At 38.5% G+C, this 20,099-nt stretch overlaps 1 protein-coding gene across 3 annotated transcripts in view; it reads left to right on the top strand.

Moving 5' to 3' along the window:
- Nucleotides 1-20,099, top strand: part of KMT2E (lysine methyltransferase 2E (inactive)) — a 99,729-nt gene that overhangs the window by 16,309 nt on the left and 63,321 nt on the right. Inside the window, exons 2-3 of one of the 3 annotated variants that reach the window (XM_033193830.1) lie at nt 6,037-6,110; nt 8,749-8,933. In XM_033193830.1, coding sequence (XP_033049721.1) covers nt 8,863-8,933 — 71 coding nt within the window. In that variant the 5' untranslated portion in view covers nt 6,037-6,110; nt 8,749-8,862. Of the gene's footprint in view, nt 1-6,036; nt 6,111-8,748; nt 8,934-17,208; nt 17,259-20,099 lie in introns of those variants that run through there. The other 2 variants (XM_033193831.1, XM_033193832.1) reach the window with 2 other exon arrangements.

The following is a 20,099-nucleotide window of genomic DNA, read 5'->3' as shown; positions in this document are numbered from 1 at the left end:
TAGGTGGTATCTTAGCCACTGAATTACAGGCTTTGAGGTAATATAGAAATACCTCAGTTCTTGCTATGGAGTCAAATAGATGATCTAATTGTGGAAGTATACATTTAACAGCTATTCTAAAATAATGTGTGTCAAAATATAAACCAGTAGTTAATGTAAATAGTGCATTCTTTAGGAGGTTAAAAAGGGAAGACATTAGTGTAGAACAAGAACAACCATATCCAGCCTAGGATTTTGTTGTTGTTTGATTTTTAATTACAGTAAGCTTTGACACTATTTTTTGAAAGAGTAAAAAATATTCTACTCAATATGTCCTTTGGACAAGTAGAATATACTGGTGAAACAAGCTTTTCATATCAAATTTTAAGTCAGTATTTTCGTTTAGCTACTGATTTTCAAACAGTTCTTCAGGTGTACAGGCGTGGACATTCCCTGCTATTTTTTTAAACCACAGATGTAGCAAATATGAAGTACAAATGCCTGCTGTACCCATTGGCAGACATCTCTGTGGCATTCTCCCTTTATATTTGACTTTCTTAGTATGGCACTTCAAGTGGACACTAACAATTACTGGTTAAAGCATAGGAGATAAAAACTATTTTTTCATGTTACAATCAAAAAGGATGCCTAGATTTCTGTGTTAATATTTCATGTATAGGAAAACTGCTACCAATACTCAAAAAGAGTTTAAAGGCCACAATTTTAATGTCATTTTAAAAAGTTAAACTTTTAATTTTGTGATACTTATAGATTTGCATATAGTTGTAAGAAATAATAGAGAAATTCTATGTATCTTTACCCAGTGTCTTAGTCCATTTAGTGTTGATGTAACAATACCTGAGACTAGATAATTAATAAAAGGTTTTTTGTATTTTTGCTTGTTTGTTTTTTGTTTTTTATTTTGAGACAGAGTCTCGCTCTGTCGCCCAGGCTGGAGTGCAGTGATGCGATCTCGGCTGACTGCAAGCTCCACCTCCTGGGTTCATGCCATCCTTCTGCCTCAGCCTCCCGAGTAGTTGGGACTATAGGCGCCTGCCACCACACCTGGCTAATTTTTTTGTATTTTTAGTAAAGACGGGATTTCACTGCATTAGCCAGGATGGACTCGATCTCCTGACCTCGTGATCCGCCTGCCTCGGCCTCCCAAAGTGCTGGGATTACAGGTGTGAGCTACTGCACCTGGCCTAAAGAGTTTTTTAGTTCACTGCTCTGCAGGCTGGGAAGTTCAAGAAGCATGGTGGCATCACAACATGGAGCAAAATCAAAAGGGAGGTGGACACGTGTGAAAAAGCAAAACTCAAAGGGTGTTATGGCTAAAATTTTAACAACCCACTCTCAGGATCTAATCTATTCCTCAGAGAACTAATCCATTCTTGCCAGAGATGACGCTCTCACTACCACAGTACTAACACCAAGCCACCCACAGAGTCGGGGCCCTCATGATCCAGACACCTCCTGTTCAAGGCCCTACCTCTTAAAGGCTCCACATCACAACCTTGCTTCACTGGAAATAAGGTTTCAACATGAGTTTTGGCAGGGACAAATCTTATTCAAACCATAGTACGCAGTTTCCCTCAGTGGTAACATCTTGTAAAATTGTAGTACAGTGTCCTGACTAGTGTGTGTGTGTGTTTGTTTTAAGAGACAGGGTCTCCCTTTGTTGCCCAGGTTGGAGAGTAGTATGATCATAGCTTGCTGTAATCTCAAACTCCTAGGCTCAGACGATCCTCCTACCTCAATCTCCTGAATAGTTAGGACTACAGGCATGCACCACCATGCCCAGCTAGTTTTTTTATTTTTGTAGAGTTTGGGTCACACTATGTAGCCCAGGCTGTTCTGAAACTCCTGGCTTTACGTGATCCTTCTGCCGCAGCCTCCCAAAGTGCTGGAATTACAGACGTGAGCCAACACACCTCGCCAAGACCAGAATATTGACACTGATACAATCTTCTCATTTTATTCAGGCTTCCCAGTTTTATTTGTACTCATTTGTTTGTCTAGATTTAGTTCTGTACATTATGATCACATAAATGTACCTGTACCCAACCACCACAGTTAAGGTATAGAACAATTTTATCACAAGAATCCTTTTTTTTTTTTTTTCCTGAGATGGAGTCTCGCTCTGTCTCCCAGGCTGGAGTGCAGTAGTGCGATCTTGGCTTACTGCAACCTCCTCTCCTGAGTTCACGCCATTCTCCTGCCTCAGTCTCCCGAGTAGCTGGGACTATAGGCGCCCGCCACCACGCCTGGCTAAGTTTTTGTATTTTTAGTAGAGACGAGGGTTTCACCATGTTAGCCAGGATGGTCTCGATCTCCTGACCTCGTGATCCGCCCACCTCGGCCTCCCAGTGTTGGGATTACAGGCGTGAGCCACAGCGCCCAGCCCACCGCAAGGATCCTTAGTATTGTTCTCCTATGTAACCGTACCTACCTCCCTCTACCCCTTTTCTTCTGAATAACCTATCCTCCATTTCTATAATTTATTACTTTAAGAATGTTATATAAATGCAGTTAGTGTGTAACTTTTGGAGATTGGCTATTTTTTTTTTTTTTCTCTTTTGGGATGGAGTTTTCGCTTTGTCACCCAGTCTGGAGTGCAGTGGTGCAATCTCAGCTCACGGCAACCTCTTCCTCCCAGGTTCAAGCAATTCTCATGCCTCAGTCTCCTGATAGCTGAGCTTACAGGGGCCCACCACCACACCTGGCTAATTTTTTTTTTTTTTTTTTGAGACAGAGTCTTGCTCTGTCGCCCAGGTTGAAGTACAGTGGCACAATCTCAGCTCATTGCAAGCTCCGCCTCCTGGGTTCACGCCATTCTCCTGCCTCAGTCTCCCGAGTAGCTGGGACTACAGGCGCCCACCACCACGCCCAGCTAATTTTTTTTTTTTTGTATTTTTAGTAGAGACAGGTTTCACCGTGTTAGCCAGGATGGTCTCGATCTCTTGACCTCGTGATCCACCTACCTCGGCCTCCCACAGTGGTGGGATTACAGGCATGAGCCACTGTGCCTGGCCTAATTTTTTTTATTGTTAGTAGAGATGGGTTTCATCATCTTGTCCAGGCTGGTCTTGAACTCCTGAGCTCAAATTATACACCTGCATCAGCCTCCCAAAGTGCTGAGGTTACAAGTGTGAGCTACTGTGCCCCGCCAAGATTGGCTTTTTTTTTTTTTTTTTTCCTGCTCAGCATAATTACCTTGGATTCACTCCAAGTTGTTGCATGTATTGATAGTTTGTTCCTTTATATTGCTGAGTAGTGTTCCTTTTAATTTTATTTTCTTGCTTTATTATTATTATTATTTTTGAGACAGAGTTTTGCTCTTGTTGCCCAGCTGCGCAGTTCAAGTGATGCTTCTGCCTCAGCCTCCTGAGTAGCTGGGACTACAGGCATGCACCACCACGCCCGGCTAATTTTTGTTTTTTGTTTTTTTTTTTTTTGAGACAGAATCTTGCTCAGTCGCCCAGGCTGGAGTGCAGTGGCCGGATCTCAGTTCACTGCAAGCTCTGCCTCCCAGGTTTATGCCATTCTCCTGCCTCAGCCTCCCGAGTAGCTGGGACTACAGGCGCCCGCCACCTTGCCCGGCTAGTTTTCTGTATTTTTTAGTAGAGACAGGGTTTCACCATGTTAGCCAGGATGGTCTTGATCTTCTGACCTCGTGATCCGCCCGTCTTGGTCTCCCAAAGTGCTGGGATTACCGCACCTGGCCTAATTTTTGTATTTTTTAGTAGAGATGGGGGTTTCACCACGTTGGCCAGGCTGGTCTTGAACTCCTGACCTCAGGTGATTCACCCACCTTGGCCTCCCAAAGTGCTGGGATTACAGGTGTGAGCCACCGCACCTGGTCATAAACACAAATTTTAAGACTTTGAGACTGTATTTTCCCACGTTTGTGGTGTTTTAATGCATTGTTACAGATTGAATGTAAATTTGTTAACTAGATCAGGTTTGAGGGAGGAGCAAGGTCAGTTTGTTAGTGCGGTTTCATTTAATGATCAGAGGAAATGCAATCCAGATATTCTGGAGTGAGATACTTAAGTATTTAATTTCCCTTTATGAGAGAGGCAGCTGCAAGTTTTTTTTTTTTTTTTAAGGCAGAGTCTGTCACCCAGACTGGAGTGTAGTGGAGCAATGTTGGCTCACTGCAATCTCTGTCTCCTAGGTTCAAGCAATTCTGGTGCCTCAGCCTCTCAAGTAGCTGGGATTACAAGTGTGCCTCACCACACCCAGCTTATTTTTGTATTTTTAGTAGAGACAGGGTTACACCATGTTGGCCAGGCTGGTCTTGAATTCCTTACCTCAGGTGACCCGCCCGCCTAGGCCTCCCAAAGTGCTGGGATTACAAGTGTGAGCCACAGCTCTCGGCCATCTGGCAGTTTTTAATTTCAGGCAAACTGATGTGTAGGCTCTGGAATCAGACCACAAGGGTTCAGATCTTGATTTGGCTATTAGTTATGAACTTCGAACAAATCTAACTTCTCTACCTCGTTGTAAAATGGGGATAATATACCTATATCGTAGGATTATTGTGGAGATTAAGCATTGTAAGCACTCAGAATTTGCTATCATTATTATTATAACCAATAGCTGGGGAAGTTTGGGTATCAGATAAGTGCTTGTAGAGCACTATCTGGTAGTAATGTTAGCTCAGTTGTAGAAATACATATTCATTTTGTTATCAGAGTTGTATTTTACGGTTTTTTAGAATCTAAAATTCTATTGTTTTGATTACTTGGAGTAATCTGTTAATGTGCTTGTAATTGTAAGATCATCAACCTAAATCAACTTTCATTTATAGCTGAAAGTCAGAACAGTGAAATGACTTGCCCAAGCATTCATAGGTAGTAACTTAGAATGGATCTTGATTGACTAGTGTTCTTTTCATTTTACCTTAGTCAGCTGCTGTAAATTAAATCTTAAATGAATAATAAGGGCTGTTTAATTTCCCATCTCAGTTACATGTCTGCTCAAAATTTCTTTCAAGTTTCTTTAATTATTTCCATTCGTAATTAAGCCAAAAATTTACCTCCTTAGTCTCTCAGTGATACACATCCAAAATATATACATTAATTTAATTTAAAATATTTATTAAGCACTGTGCCAGGTGCTTATAAAGGAAAGAAATGTAGTAAATGGCTCTTTCCTCAAAGAGATTGTTATATTGGGCACTTTTAGTTGTAATTTTAGAAAAATATTTTTCCTCATATTTTTATTCTTTCTGCCTTTTGGGTGTCATATTAATCTTTAAAGTGTTTTTTTTTGTTTTCTTTTTGTTTGTTTTTTTTAAAGACAGGGTCTCCCTCTGTCACCCAGGCTGGGGTGCAGTTGTGCAATCATGGCTCACTGCAGCCTTGACCTCCTGGGCTCAAACAATCCTGCCATCTCAGCCTCCCAAGTAACTGGGACTACAGGTGTGCATCACTACATCCAGCTAATTTTTGTATTTTTTGTAGGGACGAAGTCTCACTGTGTTGCCCAGGCTGCTCTTGAACTCCTGGGCTCAAGTAGTCTACCTGCCTTAGCTGCTGGAAGTGCTGGGATTACAGGTGTGAACCACTGCACCCAGCCTGTTTTCTGTTTATTTTAACATAGTCTTAAAGGCAGCTTCAGACTTCCAGTTTTCCATAAACTGTTTTCTACTTTAATTGCTTTTTTTGCCTTTTACTTCATTTTTCCTACTTTAGAGTTGTGTTTGTTTTTATTGTTTTTGTTTTGGTATTGTTGCCTTTGCTAAATCTGTTTTTAATATTGTATTAAAATTTAGCATTTTTTAAAGTTATTTTTAAAATTTTTTAAATATTAAATTTAATATTGTATCCCAGTGTTTCTTTTTCCAATTTGATTTAGTATTTAGCTTTGATTGTTGCCTTTACTTGTGTTTACATTCATTTGTATAAAAGGAATAATAAATTTACCCTTTTAAGAATTGGCTGCTTTGTGTGAGTCACTTTGGTTTTAGGTACCATGTTAGTTAGAAGTAACTGTAATTTTATGCCATTTTAAAATAGCTCAAAACTCCTATGTTCACTTGGTTTCTAGGTCTATTCTGGATAAGCAGGTTTTGTGAAGACATTTATTCTTTCTTGGACCTCAGATTTACCAGACATCTCATGGTATTTCCTTTTATATTATTTCTTTAATGGCTGCCATTTATTCTCAGTGTATTTTGTACATATTTTACTTGTCAGCTGGATGACCAGTTTTTTGATTCACATGTAAGATGTGAAATATTATATTAATTGTTCAGGTTGTATTAAAAACCTTTTCCCTTTATTTATAACCTTTTTTTTTTTTTTAATTTTTGAGACAGAGACTCGCTCTGTCGCCAGGCTGGAGTGCAGTGGCACAATCTCAGCTCACTACAGCCTCTGACTCCCTGTTTCAAGCGATTACTCCTGCCTCAGCCTCCCGAGTAGCTGGGATTACAGGCACGTGCCACCAAGCCCAGCTAATTTTTGTATTTTTAATAGAGACAGGGTTTCACCATGTTGGCCAGGATGGTCTCAACCTCCTAAACTCGTGATCCGCCCACCTCGGCCTCCCAAAGTGCTGGGATTACAGGCGTGAGCCAGCACAGCCGGCCTATTTTTGACTGTTTTTTAAGCTCACTGTGTTAAAGGTCACATCTTTTCTGCTTACTACAGTGGCTTTTCCTTTTTGAAAAAGCTGTGATTTAACCGTAACGAATTCATCATTTTATTACATATCAACAAGATTTTTAAGCAATGTGAGTTTTCTCATTATAAGATTTTTTATATTAATGAAAATAGTGAAATATTTGCCTTAATGTCTTAATACATATGACCTCTTGTCTTCTGACCTCTTGTGAGTAAATTACTGAGATCTGCTTTTCCTATTGAATCAAATTCAGAGTCTGCAGTTCTGTTTCAGATGTGATGATGTGTCTTTGTCCTGAGGATGAGCTTCTGTGTTTTTAGGGAAATGCAGTTATGGGAATGTCATATAGTTGTTTTCAATGACACTTGATTATACAGGGTGATAGTTCGTTTAGTTAATTAAGCCAGAGCTGCAGTTTCATCTCAAGTGCTCTAATGCATTCACCAGTTCTTTGTAGAATGCTGTTATGTTCCAGGCACTGTGCAGTTTGGAAGACAAGCAGCAATAGCACAAATAAAAGTCATTGTCTGAAGGAGGTTTGTGGCAAGCTCTTTACTGAAACAGCTCAAGTGTGGTGTTTATTGAGGATGGCATATTTATATAAAAAGACATACTGGTAAATAAATACCTAAGTAGGTTATTTTAAATTAGAAGTATCACTCAGTTACTTAAAAGACTTTAATAATGACTTGATTTCCTTTCAGTGTCTGCCTCTGGTAAATAAGTATACCACTAAATATAGTATATACCTAAAATGCAAGACTTTTTATGAGTCTAGCATAAAAAACAGTATTTCTTCAAGTAGCAATTCTTATAGCTGCCTATAATATTTAGTTAACATTTGAGAATATCCAGGTTAATTCCTGTTTCACTGATTATACAGATTTTGAGTTCATACATTATGGGGGAAGATTACCAAAGTGGGTAAATAACGTGTTAATAGTGGTTTGAATTCTCCAAGAAAACTAGCCTTGAACTTTTAAACTATGTGTAACTGGAGGAGAGCTACCAGATTACAAATTATTATAATATAAAAATATGTAATAGTAGACAATTGCACACTGCTTTTCAATATTTCAGGTATTACATTACAGAGACAAGGATGACTGTTGCTGTTTTCTAATTTATAGGATTATCTATATTGGTTTTGTTCCTGAGTTGCACCTGTATAATTTTTGAAAAGACTTTGAGTAGATATTTTATAAACATACCTATAGCCACTGTTATGTAGTGAATTTAAATTAGAAAAATTGATGTTGAAGCTAAGTATCTTTTAGTTGCAGTTGTAAATTAAAAAAAAAAAACTTAGTTTTTTCTACTAATTGAATTAGGGGGTATTAACTCTTTAATAACTGAACAGTATTAATGGAAGAAAAAGAGAACTCCCTCAACAGTATACCTAGATTTACCTGTTATAGAAAATGACAACTACTGTACAGTAATTGAATTTATTACCAATAACATAGTGTCCCTTACATACAAATACAAACAATAGAGTAGAATTGGTTCAAATCCTGGTTTCATCTCTTAAATGGAGCACCCTTGATTAAGTTATTTTTAAACCATGTGTAGCTGGGGGAGAGCTACCAGACTACTAATTATTATAATATGAAAATATACAATAATAGACAATTACACAGTGCTTTTCAGTATTAGCCTGTTTTGGTTTTCTTTTCCTCAGTGGTAAAATGGAGATACCTACCTTAGAATTAGGAGGATTAAATAGACCATCCATGTAAAAAGCTGATTATGGTGCTTAGTCCATAGTAAGTACTCAGTATTTGTTAATATATTGTTAGATCACTCACTGAACAAAGAAGACTTATTTTTGCATACTGGCACTGTAAGAAATTACATTTTATCCTTTAAAATGAATATTTTTGGTTCTTCACTAAATATGCCTTAGTAATCTTCTTGTGGCATCCTAAATTCATTCCCTCAGAAAGATTGTGATTTAGAAACTTTTCTTTTGATCATGATCACATAACTCAATTCCAGAAAAATTAATGAGAGAGACTCTAAGCAAATTTCAATTTATATTGAGTTTTCAATAAAGAATGTTTTCTTCATGTTATTTTACTTACTGTTATAAAGTGTGACTGTTGCTTTTTTGTTTCCTTTTCTTTTAAACAGGGTTTGTGGATGCACTTAGATGTTTGCAATGAGCACTGTGGCTGGCATGCCCCAGTGTTTTGGATACCAATGCATAGGACTCCATAGTAATCGAATTTACCAGAGGCGAACGTCATGAGCATAGTGATCCCATTGGGGGTTGATACAGCAGAGACGTCATACTTGGAAATGGCTGCAGGTTCAGAGTAAGTATTTAAATTGGTTACATAAGCAAAAAAAAAAAAAGGAAACCCTTCTGGAGCTAGAAAGTAGGAAGAGCTGTAAGTGGAAAATATTAAATTTCTTCTTTCCTAGCCATTTTTTAAAGTAAAAACAAAAACAAAAACGGTTACCTTTTTCAAACACTGAGAACATGATTGCTAACCTTGTTTCCCTTTTAAATAGTATTACCACTAATATTCATTATTGAAGTATTGCCATGACTTTTTTTGACTCCAAATTTCTGAGAATTGATACATTTTTTACGAACTGTATTTTACTATAGTATTTGATATTGTTTCCAGTGTCACTAGAGCTACCTGCTGACAGGAGTCATTAGTTTGTTGGTGCTTGGGTTCCCCCCACCCCCAGCAACCAGGTGGAGTTTTGCTGTGTCGCCCAGGCTGGAACGCAGTGGCTCTATCTGTGCTCACTGCAACCTCCGCCACCTGGGTTCAAGCAATTCTCCTACCTCAGCCTCCTGAGTAGCTGTATTACCGGCGCGTGTCACCACATGCAGCTAATTTTTGTATTTTTAGTGGAGATGGGGTTTCATCATGTTGGGTAGGCTGGTCTTGAACTCCTGACCTGGTGATCCACTCGCCTCGGCCTCCCAAAGTGTTGGGATTACAGGCGTGAACCCTGTTCTCAGCTGGTGCTCAGGTATTTTTAGTTTGAATTTGTATAATTGAAGATTCTAACATATTTTGTATATAATGAAATATTGGCGAAAACTTTTTACTTGTTCTTTTTTCTCTCAGTGCTTAACATTTTTGCTTGTGATTTCTTGACACTTAATCCACTATGAAGAAACTATTTTTTCTGCTGCTTTTAAAGTGAGTGTTGATTTGTTTGTACTAATTGGAGGTGCTTTCATTTAAGCGTGGCTTTGTTTTTGTATTCAAGAGCCTGCTTTAAAGTGTTGTCCTTATATTGTTTACAACTATTCTTTTTTTGTTGTTTGTTTGTTTTATGACAGAGTCTTGCTCTGTCATCCAGGCTGGAGTGCAGTAGGGCAATCTTGGCTCACTGCAACCTCCAGGCTCAAGGGATTCTCATGTCTTAGCCTCCTAAGTAGCTGAGATTACAGGTGCATGCCACCACACCCAGCTCATTTTTGTATTTTTAGTAGAAACAGTGTTTCACCACATTGACCAGGCTGGCCTCGAACTCCTGGGCTCAAATGATCTGCCCACCTTGGCCCCCCAAAGTGCTGGGATTACAGGCATGAACCACCGTGCCCAGCCATGTTTACACCTGTTCTTAGGGTGATGCTGAATTTTTCATTTGTTTCATACTTAATCATAAACAATTTTTTCTTATTTTTTTTCGCTTGTAATACAGAGCTCATTGTATTCATATAATGTTCTGTAACAGTGTTAAGCAGCTCCCCTACTTTGAGCAAGATGTTTTATATAAAATATCTTAATCATCCCAGCAAAAAGGCAGGTATTATTTTCATTTTATAAGAAATGCAGCTCAAGGAGATTAACATATTTGCCTATGACCACATAATTAATAAAAAGTAGAGTTAGGTTTGAACCCAGAGTTGCTTGGCTCCAGATTCATGCTGCCACATAGGTCAGAAGAGTCACATTTAGTTAATAGAGGAGTAAAATGAAGTGAAATGCCACATGTGATGAACTGAGGACAATTGTCATACCAAACTTCATTTGCTCTTTATTTTTAAATTTCTTATGTATTTTAATACAAATATTTAAAAATAATAGATTGTAAGAGAGAGAAAAGAAGTAGACAAATTTTGATCACAAATCTGAAGGAGTATATTGAGAAGTCATGGAGATTTTTTACACCTATTAATAAAACAATTAGTATAACCTATTCATGTTATGCCTTCAATAACATATACTGGCTATGGTTATATTATTGAGGTGTATGTTATTGGAGGTCTTAACACTCAAAGGGAGAATTAGAGGTTTTACCTAGGATCTAAGATGCTGGTGTGAGCCTCTCATCAAAACCCACTTACAGTTTGAGAGTTTATACAGAGAAGAAATTAGATTTTTAATTGGGAAGAAGAACATCCTTTAAGTCCAATTTCTGAGGAATTAGAACTTATTTATTCAATCATTCTAAACTGTTCTTTTTCTCTAAATGCCTCTCTCAATTTAATGATTGGCATTTTTCCCTTTTTAGATTTTCAGTTCTAACTTACTTAAATTTCTGCACTAATAATATATGATGTGGCTTAGATGATAATTTATGATGATTTTTTAATGAATAAGGACATTTTGGTATAAAACAAATAAGATTTTAAATTTGTAAAGTGGTTCCAGAAAAATGTGGCAATATCAAATAGATTATTGCAAACAGAGTAGTGTTTGTTCTTCCTTTAACGTTTTTGACGTTAATTTAGAATTACAACACGTTTGTAAATAGCCTGTTTTCATTTTTAAGAATGGAAATATTACATAAATAATTCAGCTCAGTGCAGTGGCTTATGCTTATAATTCCAGTACTTTGGGAGTCTGAGGCTTGAGCCTAGCAGTTTGAGACCAGCCTGGGTAATACAATGAGACCCGGTCTCTACAAAATAAAAAAATTTTAAAAATTAGCTTGGCATGGTGGTGCATGCCTGTAGGCCCAGCTACTTGGGAGGCTGAGATGGGAGGATCACTTGAGCCCAGGAGTTCCAGGTTGCAGTGAGCCATGATCATACCACTGCGTTTCAGCCTAGGTGACAGAGCAAGACCCTGTCTCAAAAAAGTAAAACAAAATAATTCTACTTCTGATGACCAAAAATGTTCTCTATATTTGTAAAGTTAGTGAAGTAATGAAAATTAAAGTGGTATAAATTTAGGACTACCAAAATTTAGGCTTTGGGTAACTCTAGTCTAAAATAAGATCCAGTACCATTTTGTAATATAGGCTGTTTGCTTCATTAAGTAAATAATCAACAGTCATAAATAGTACTCTGGTAAATTTCACAGGGATAGTAGGGACAATGCAGTTTGATGGGAAAAATGCTAGACCAATTTAAGGACTTTAAGGTATTTTTTCTTTGCTGTTATAATACCATGTTGACTTAGATAAGAGTTCAGAGTTTATTTTACAAATAAGGACACTGAGACCCCAGAGTAGTTATGTGGCATGTTCCAAGGGTATATAGTGACTTTAGTGGTAGAGGTAGGACTTGGATGTAGAGTTTGTGACACTTAGATCAGTCATCTCCTGGTCTGTAAAACTGGAGATTGGACTATCTGCTCGATAAAATACCTCCTAGGATAGTGCCTGATTATCAGTTTGGAGCAGCAGTGACCCCATTTCCAAGAATAATTCAGTCCCACTACAGTCCGTCCCATACCAGGCAGATCGCAGTAGCTGATCTACCAGTAGTTTTGTGACAGTGTTGTTGGGGGAGTCAATGAATTGCCCTCTGAAGATCCACTATCACCGATTCTAGGCCAGGAGAGTGCTACTTTCAGTCTTCGATATCTCTGAGGGAAAGGAAACCACACCCTGATACTCCCTTGAAGCCAGATGCAAACCAGCCTTGCCACACTATTTGTTCTACCTGCTTTACTTACCAAGGCTTAGGAGCAGCATTTCACCTTCTCCGGGCTCCCAGTATCACCTGAAGGGGTCAAAGGTAGGGCCTGGGTGACTCATTTGGATTAAGTCTTGACCCTTTGTCAATTTTATCTGTGCCTCTAATTCCTGTAATTGGGCACGGTCTAAAATGTAGGTCCATTCAGATGTCCAAATCCTTATGGTGTTCTTCCTTTTATTAATTCTTCTACCTGCTATGTATAATTTAGTTATTACTGTGACCATGCTACCATCACATTAAGGCCCATGCCTAGTTTTCAGGTCTTCTTATATTGCCCGATCTCGCAGCAGAATTTGATACTGTTGACTCTCTTTACCTTTGGCTTTAGTGAAAATATATATATATGTTTAAGTTGTGGCAAAATAGATACAACATTTATCATGTTAATCATTTTTAAGTGAACAATTCAGTGGCAGTAAGTACATTCACAGTGTTGTGCAGCCATCACTACTGTTTTCGAACTTTATCATCCCAAATAGAAACTCTGCATTCATTAAATAACTCCTCCTTTCCCGCTTCTCCTTGTACCTCATAGCCTCTATTCTAGTTTCTATCTCTATTTGCCTATTCTAGATACCTCATATAAGTGGAATTATAAAATACTTATTCTCTTATGTCCGGCTTATTTTACTTAGCATGTTTTCAGGATTCAACCATGTTATAGCATATACCAGAGTTCCATTCCTTTTTATGGCTGAATAGTAGTCCATTGTATAGATGTACTATATTTTGCTTATCCATTCATCTCTTGATGTACACTTTGGGTTGTTCCCACCTTTTGGCTATTGTCAATAATACTGCTGTGAACATTGGTGTACAAGTATCTGTTTGACTCCCTGTTTTAAGTTCTTCTGGTTTTATAGCTAGGAGTGGAATTGCTAGGTCATAACATAATTCCACATTTAACATTTTGAGGAATCGCCAAACTCTTTTTCCATCTGGTTTTCTTTTTATGGCATGATCTCCTTTTTAAATGTTTCTTCTTTTTCTTAAATATTTGTGTTTTCTAGGGATCTGCACTACCTTACTTTGTAAACTGTCCTGGAAATTTCATCTACTTTTATAGCTTGCACTGTTTTTGTATGCTCATGACTTCCAAATCAGCCTTACCTAATTCTCTCATGAGCTCCACTCACATAGCCCTCTGCGTTACTAGACCACTTCAGATGTTCTGTGAGTAGTTCAAACTTAATAAAATTAGTACTATACTAACATACTAATTCTCTCTTGTTTCCCTCTCGTCCTCTCTAGTAAATGTACACCAAAAAAGCCCTTTTATTCATATATTCTGTTTTTCACTCAAAGACAACGATACACATAAACCATAATTTTTTCTAAAAACACGTAAGTCATTTAATTTTCCCAGTTTTTTGCATCACTGGTTCCTTGTTGCCTTTAAGTCTAAATTCAGACTCATTCTAATAGTATGCAAAGGCTTTCTTTTTTTCTTCCTTTCTTCAAACTCCTGTTTGAATGGTTTCGTGGTATTCCAGTCTAGAGGTGTACCAAAATTAAGTTTTAATCAGTCTCTTATTGAATATGTAAGTTGTTTGAGCCAAATATTACAGTGAAATCAGCATTCTGGCATAATTTTTGTGCATGTCTTTAGTGATTTACTGAGAATAAATGTGATCTAGAATTACTAGGTCAAATGGAATGCAAGATCTTTTTAAAGGCTACTGATATATGTTGCCAGATTGCATTCCTGAAAGTTTTTGTCTACTCAGAAGAAGTCAGTACCCTGGCAGTTTGGGACATTTAGTGTCAGAGAAAGTAGGTTTATAGAATTTAACTCTTGAGAGTATCACATTATGATAGCATGTAAATACATCAAAATTTACCTTGCCATCTAATTTTATGTAATATATTCTGAGAAGTTAACACTATGTACAATACAGTTTTACAAAATTGCCATTAAAATAGTTAGTTGTATTTTAAAAGTTGATGTGTCAAATGTGATCCCGAGACCATCTCCAGGCTCAAAGATTTGCTGGAAGGACTCACAGGATCCAGAATGTAGTTGTACTCATGGCTAAGATTTATTACAGCAGAATAATCCAAAGCGAAATCGCCAAAGGGAAGAGGTACATGGAGTGAAACCTGGAGGAATGCAGGTGCAAGATTCCATGAGGATTCTCCCCATTGAGGCACATAGGATGCATTTAATTTCTTCAGCAGTGAATTGTGACAATACATGTGAAATGTTGTCTACCAAGGAAGCTCATTGGAGACTCAGTACCCAAAGTTTTTATTGAGGGATGGCACGTAGGCACCTGCCTAGAATGTACCAAAATTCCAGACTCCCAGAAAGAAAATAGGTATATAACATAAACCATATTGTTTGTATAAACAGTGTAGGCAGAGTAAGCTACCCTTATCATTTGAGGAAAGTTTCTTATCAATGTAGGGGACTGTTTACCAGCTAAATTCCCAAATGCCAGCCAGGGGCTACCCTTGTAAGAAGGTCTTTCTACCCTCTGGTAACTCTCCGCTGCACAGTTGAGTTTTGCAGGATTAAGTTGAACTATATGAATGCCATTTTTATAGGTCAGAGTTGGTCTGATATCAGTAATTCTGTATTGTTCAACTTAATAGTAAGAGAAGAAGGAATGAATTACAATTTGTTGAGTGCTGCTGTGCCAGGTAAATGTTTTACATGTGTTACTACATTATTTTTATGCTGTGAGCTCAATGTTAACTTCTTCCCACTGATGTGAAAGCAAAGGCTCAGAAGGGTTAACTAACTTCCCTGAAGTCACGGATTGTAAGGTATCAGAACTAGGGTGATATTCCTGGTCTATTTTAGATCCATGTCTTGCTTTTTCTCACTAAACCAGTGCTGTTAGTTATCGGTTGAATTTATTACTACCTGTGCTTTTCAAATACTTCTGCAGAAACAAAATAAGTAAAACAGATAAAAGGAAAACAACTCTGGTTAAAATGGAAGTGAAGGAAGGGCTTAGAGCACTGTTAACCCTTCTCCTACCATAGACATTCCCAAGGAGCTTGCACAAGACGATAACTGTGCTCTTAGGAGAAAGAAAAGGAAATGGAAATACCCTGTGTTTCAGCAGCTATAGTAGACAATTGTGTGAAATCCCTTTTTTGGGGGGGTGGGATAGGGGCTCAAATAAAGGACCTCAAGGTTGCACAGGCTGTATGTAGTACAGTAGTGTGATCATGGGTCACTGAAGCCTCTACCTCCCAGGCTCAAGCAGTCCTCCTATCACAGCACACCGAGTGGCTGGGACTACAGGTGCACACCATCACACCTGACTAATTTTGTATTTTTTTGTAGAGACAGGGTTTTGCCATGTTGTCCAGGCTAGTCTTGAACTCATGGGCTCAAGCGATCTGTCTGCCTTGGCCTCCCAAAGTGCTGAGATTATAGGCGTGAGCCCCGGTGTATGGCCAAAATCCTCATTTTTTAATACCAGGAAATCTCATGATAATTTTATTCAGCCAAGTGAAGGATTAAATGCTGGGTTTTTTAAAAACTCCTATTGTGACATTTAAAATTTGATTATTTAAGGGAATAGAGTTTTAAAAACCTGGGTCAACATGTGACATTTAATACTAGATTTTATAGCTAGCTCAGTTTCTCCATACATTTTCTCATTTTTTAAATTTAATTTGGTTCCTGGTTATTAAAAAGTATGTGTGTGTTGTTGAAAATCCTCTTTTACTTCCCTAATTATTTTGGAATTTAGAATTAAATTTAGAACAAGGGTCAACAGAACTTTCCTGTAAAGGGCCAAAGAGTAAATCTTTAAGACTTGCAATGATATGGTTTCTGTTGTAACTACTCAACTCTGCTCTTGCAGCTGGAAAGCAGACTGTGTGTGTAAATGAATGGACGTGACAGTGTTCCGATAACACTTTGTCTACAGAATCAGTAAGCAGGCTGGATTTGGCCCAGGGGTTCTAGTTTGCCTACCACTCGTTTAGAGCAAAGAAATCTTGATAATGTACTGATTCTAACGAAGAGTACTAGTTTTTTCTGATTTTATTGGCTTAAGCAAGTACTATTTCAATGGTATGACTTTCTTTAAATGTAATTATGTAGAGGAAACAGCAAGTACAAAAGGTCCAAGGCCGGAACTAATTTAGATTGTCCTAAAGAACAGGGAAAAAAAAATCAAAAATGGGATAATAGACCAAGGAAAGAATATTAAGAAGAGATTAGAGGAGTAGGGCCTAGGGGCCATAAGAAGTTAAGATTTTAAGTGAAATAAGTGCTGGCCAGGCGTGGTGGCTCACACCTGTATTCCTAGGACTTTGGGAGGGTGAGGCTGGCCGGTTGCTTGAGCCCAAGAATTCAAGACTGGCCTTGGCAACATGATGAAATCCCATCTGTACAAAAAAAAAAAAAATACCAAAGTTAGCCAAGTATGGTTGCTTGTGCCTGTAGTCCCAGCCACTTGGGCTGAGGTGGGGTGATTGCTTGAGCCTGAGAGGTCTAGGCTACAGTGAGCCGAGATCGCACCTCTGCATTCTAGCCTGGGTGACAAAGTGAGACCGTGTCTCATAAAGAAAAAAAAAAAAGTTCTAATTCAGTGCTCTAAATTGGTAAATATTTATTGAGGGCTTGTTATATGCCAGCTACTGTATGGGTCCTGGGGACACAACTTCAATCTAAAATTTTGTATTTATATTCAAATTCTGTTTTTTCTCTTATAAAACAGAAAAATGGCCAGGCGCAGTGGCTCACACCTGTAATCCCAGCACTTGGGAGACTGAGGTGGGTGGATCACCTGAGATCAGGAATTCGAGACCAGCCTGCTGAACATGACGAAACCCTATCTCTACTAAAAATACAAAAAATTAGCTGAGTGTGATGACAGGCACCTGTAATCCCAGCTACTTGGAGGCAGATGCAGGAGAATTGCTTGAACCCAGGAGACAGAGGTTGTAGTGAGCTGAGATCATGCCTGGGCGACGAGCAAAACTCCGTGTCAAAAAAAAATAAAGAAAAAAGAAAAATGTCACTTTAAAAAAATTAGAGTCCTGTTCCTCCACTTGCCCTCTGGATCTTATCCCTTCTCACCTTTTCAAAATCTTCATTCTTCCCTCTTGGCTGCAGTCTTCCCATGTCTCTTGCATCTTCAGTTTCTCTATTAGATCATTCCTATCACATACAAATATAACAGAATTATTTCCCTTTTTTATTATTTCATTCCTCTAATCCTCTTTATAGCAAAACTCCTTGAGAAAGCTGTTTGTACTTATTATTAGGTTGCACAGCACTACTATAACCTCCTGTGTTGTCAAACTAATTGGTAGTCTTGTATAATTTATATACATTTTTTCAGATTTGATGTAAATAATCATCCCTTCCCTTTCTTCCTACTAGAAAGGTTTAATTTTGGATTTCTGGGTACCACACTTTACTGACCACTATTGCTCATTTTTTTCCTGGCTTATTCTGTTATGCCCAGGCACTTTAAATATCTAAGGTTCAACTGCAGTCCCCTCTTCTTTTAAAAAACTTGGTTTTTAGGTTATTACCTGGCTTTAAATATAATCTCTATGTGTGGTTACCCTCAGTTTTTTATCTCCAGTCATAATCTTCCTAAGCTTCAGACTTGCATACGCAAATTGACAGCTTCACTTAGAATTCTTGATCTTCTTCTGCCCCCAAATCTACTTTTGGTTGTTGTTTTTTAGGCTCATCTACTTCTTTTTTCTTTTTCTTTTTTTCTTTTCTTTTCTTTTTTTTTTTTTTGAGACAGTCTTGCTCTGTCACCCAGGCTAGAGTGCAGTGGCATGATCTTGGCTCACTGCAATCTCCACCTTCAGGATTCATGTGAACCTTTTGCCTCAGCCTCCCGAGGCAAAAGGGAGATTACAGATGGCCACCAAGCTTGGCTAATTTTTTTATTTTTAGTCGAGATGGGCTTCACCATGTTGGCCAGGCTAGTCTCAAACTCCTGGCCTCAAGTGATCCACCTGCCTCGGCCTCCCAAAGTGCTGGATTTACAGGGATGAATCACAGCACCAGTCCTCATCTATTTCTTTCTTTCCTTTTTTTTTTTTTTTTTGAGATGGAGTTTCACTCTTGTTGTCCAGGCTGGAGTGCAGTGGTGCGATGTTGGCTCACTGCAACCTCCGCTTTCCAGGTTCAAGCGATTCTCCTGCCTCAGCTTCCCAAGTAGCTGGGATTACAGGCATGCGCCATCATGCCCGGCTAATTTTGTATGTTTAGTAGAGGCAGGGTTTCTCCATGTTGGTCAGGCTGATCTCGAACTCCCGACCTCAGGTGATTCTACCTTGGCCTCCCAAAGTGCTGGGATTACAGGCGTGAGCCACTGCCCTCACATCATCTATTTCTTTAAATGACTCCATCTCTATCCAGTTGCTTAAATTAAAACCCTAAGCTGTCAGTCTTGATTGGTCCTTTCCCCTTAACCCCCACGTCTAATTTGTTGGTCAGTACTGTGTCCTCCTTCAAAGTATATTTTTGTGGAGTCTTGCTCTGTCACCCAGGCTGGAGTGCAGTGGCACGATATTGGTTCACTGCAACCTCCGCCTCCTGGGCTCAAGCAGTTCTCCTGCCTCAGCCTCCAGAGTAGATGGGACTACAGGTGCGCGCCACCATGCCCAGCTAATTTTTATATTTTTAACAGGATTTCATCATGTTGGCCAGGCTGGTCTCGAACTCCTGACCTCAGGTGATCCGCCGTCCTCTGCCTCACAAAGTGCTGGGGTTACAGGCATGAACCACCACGCCTGGCCAAAAGTATATTTTGAATCAGTACACTTATATCCATTTCTACTGCTGTCCTAATCCAGGCCTTTGTAATCTCTTGACTAACACTGGAGTGGAATACTCTCCATGTTTCTCTTTTGCCTTCTATCATTTATTCTCTGTAGAAGCTGCCGCACTTCTGAAGCATAAACCAGATCATATAATTCTCCCATTTAAAAAGCTTTCAATGACTTTCTGTTTTACTTAAAATATTCACTTTTTATGACCATAAGGCCCTCCTTTCTAATCTCTTCTCACTATTCTCTTCTTATCCCACTATTACTTCCATATTGATTTTTTGTTGTTGTTCTTTTGAATATTTTACATTTGTTTCTGCCTTAGGGACTTTGTACTCATGCTTTCCTTTGTCTGGATCATTCTTATGTTCTTGGCATAATATTAGCTAAACTCAAATATCACATTCTAGTGAGGCCTCCCCTCTTCCATTATCTATAATAGTATCTGAAATACTTCTGTTTTATTTCATTGCTGCCATGCTTTATATTTTTACTAAAACATAAGCTTTATGACTATAAACATCTTAACCTGTTTTATCCTATATCTACAACGCCTAGCAAAGGGTTTGGCATATAGTAAGCATTAAGTTATGAACCATATTGCTTGAAGGTCATTTTTTATTTTTATTTATTTTTTATTTTTATTTCTGAGAAGAAGTCTCACTCTGTCACCCAGACTGGAGTGCAGTGGCGCACTCTTGGCTCACTGCAACTTCTGCGTCCCAGGTTCAAGCGATTCTTCTGCCTGAGCCTCCCAAATAGCTGGGATTACAGATGTGCACCACCGTGCCCAACTAATTTTTTTTTTTTGTATTTT

This window comes from Trachypithecus francoisi, unplaced genomic scaffold (genome assembly GCF_009764315.1).
Source record: "Trachypithecus francoisi isolate TF-2019V2 unplaced genomic scaffold, Tfra_2.0 Lachesis_group4, whole genome shotgun sequence".
Lineage (NCBI taxonomy): Eukaryota > Metazoa > Chordata > Mammalia > Primates > Cercopithecidae > Trachypithecus > Trachypithecus francoisi.
Note: the sequence above shows the minus strand (reverse complement) of the source record. Positions and strands in the feature narration are given on the sequence as shown.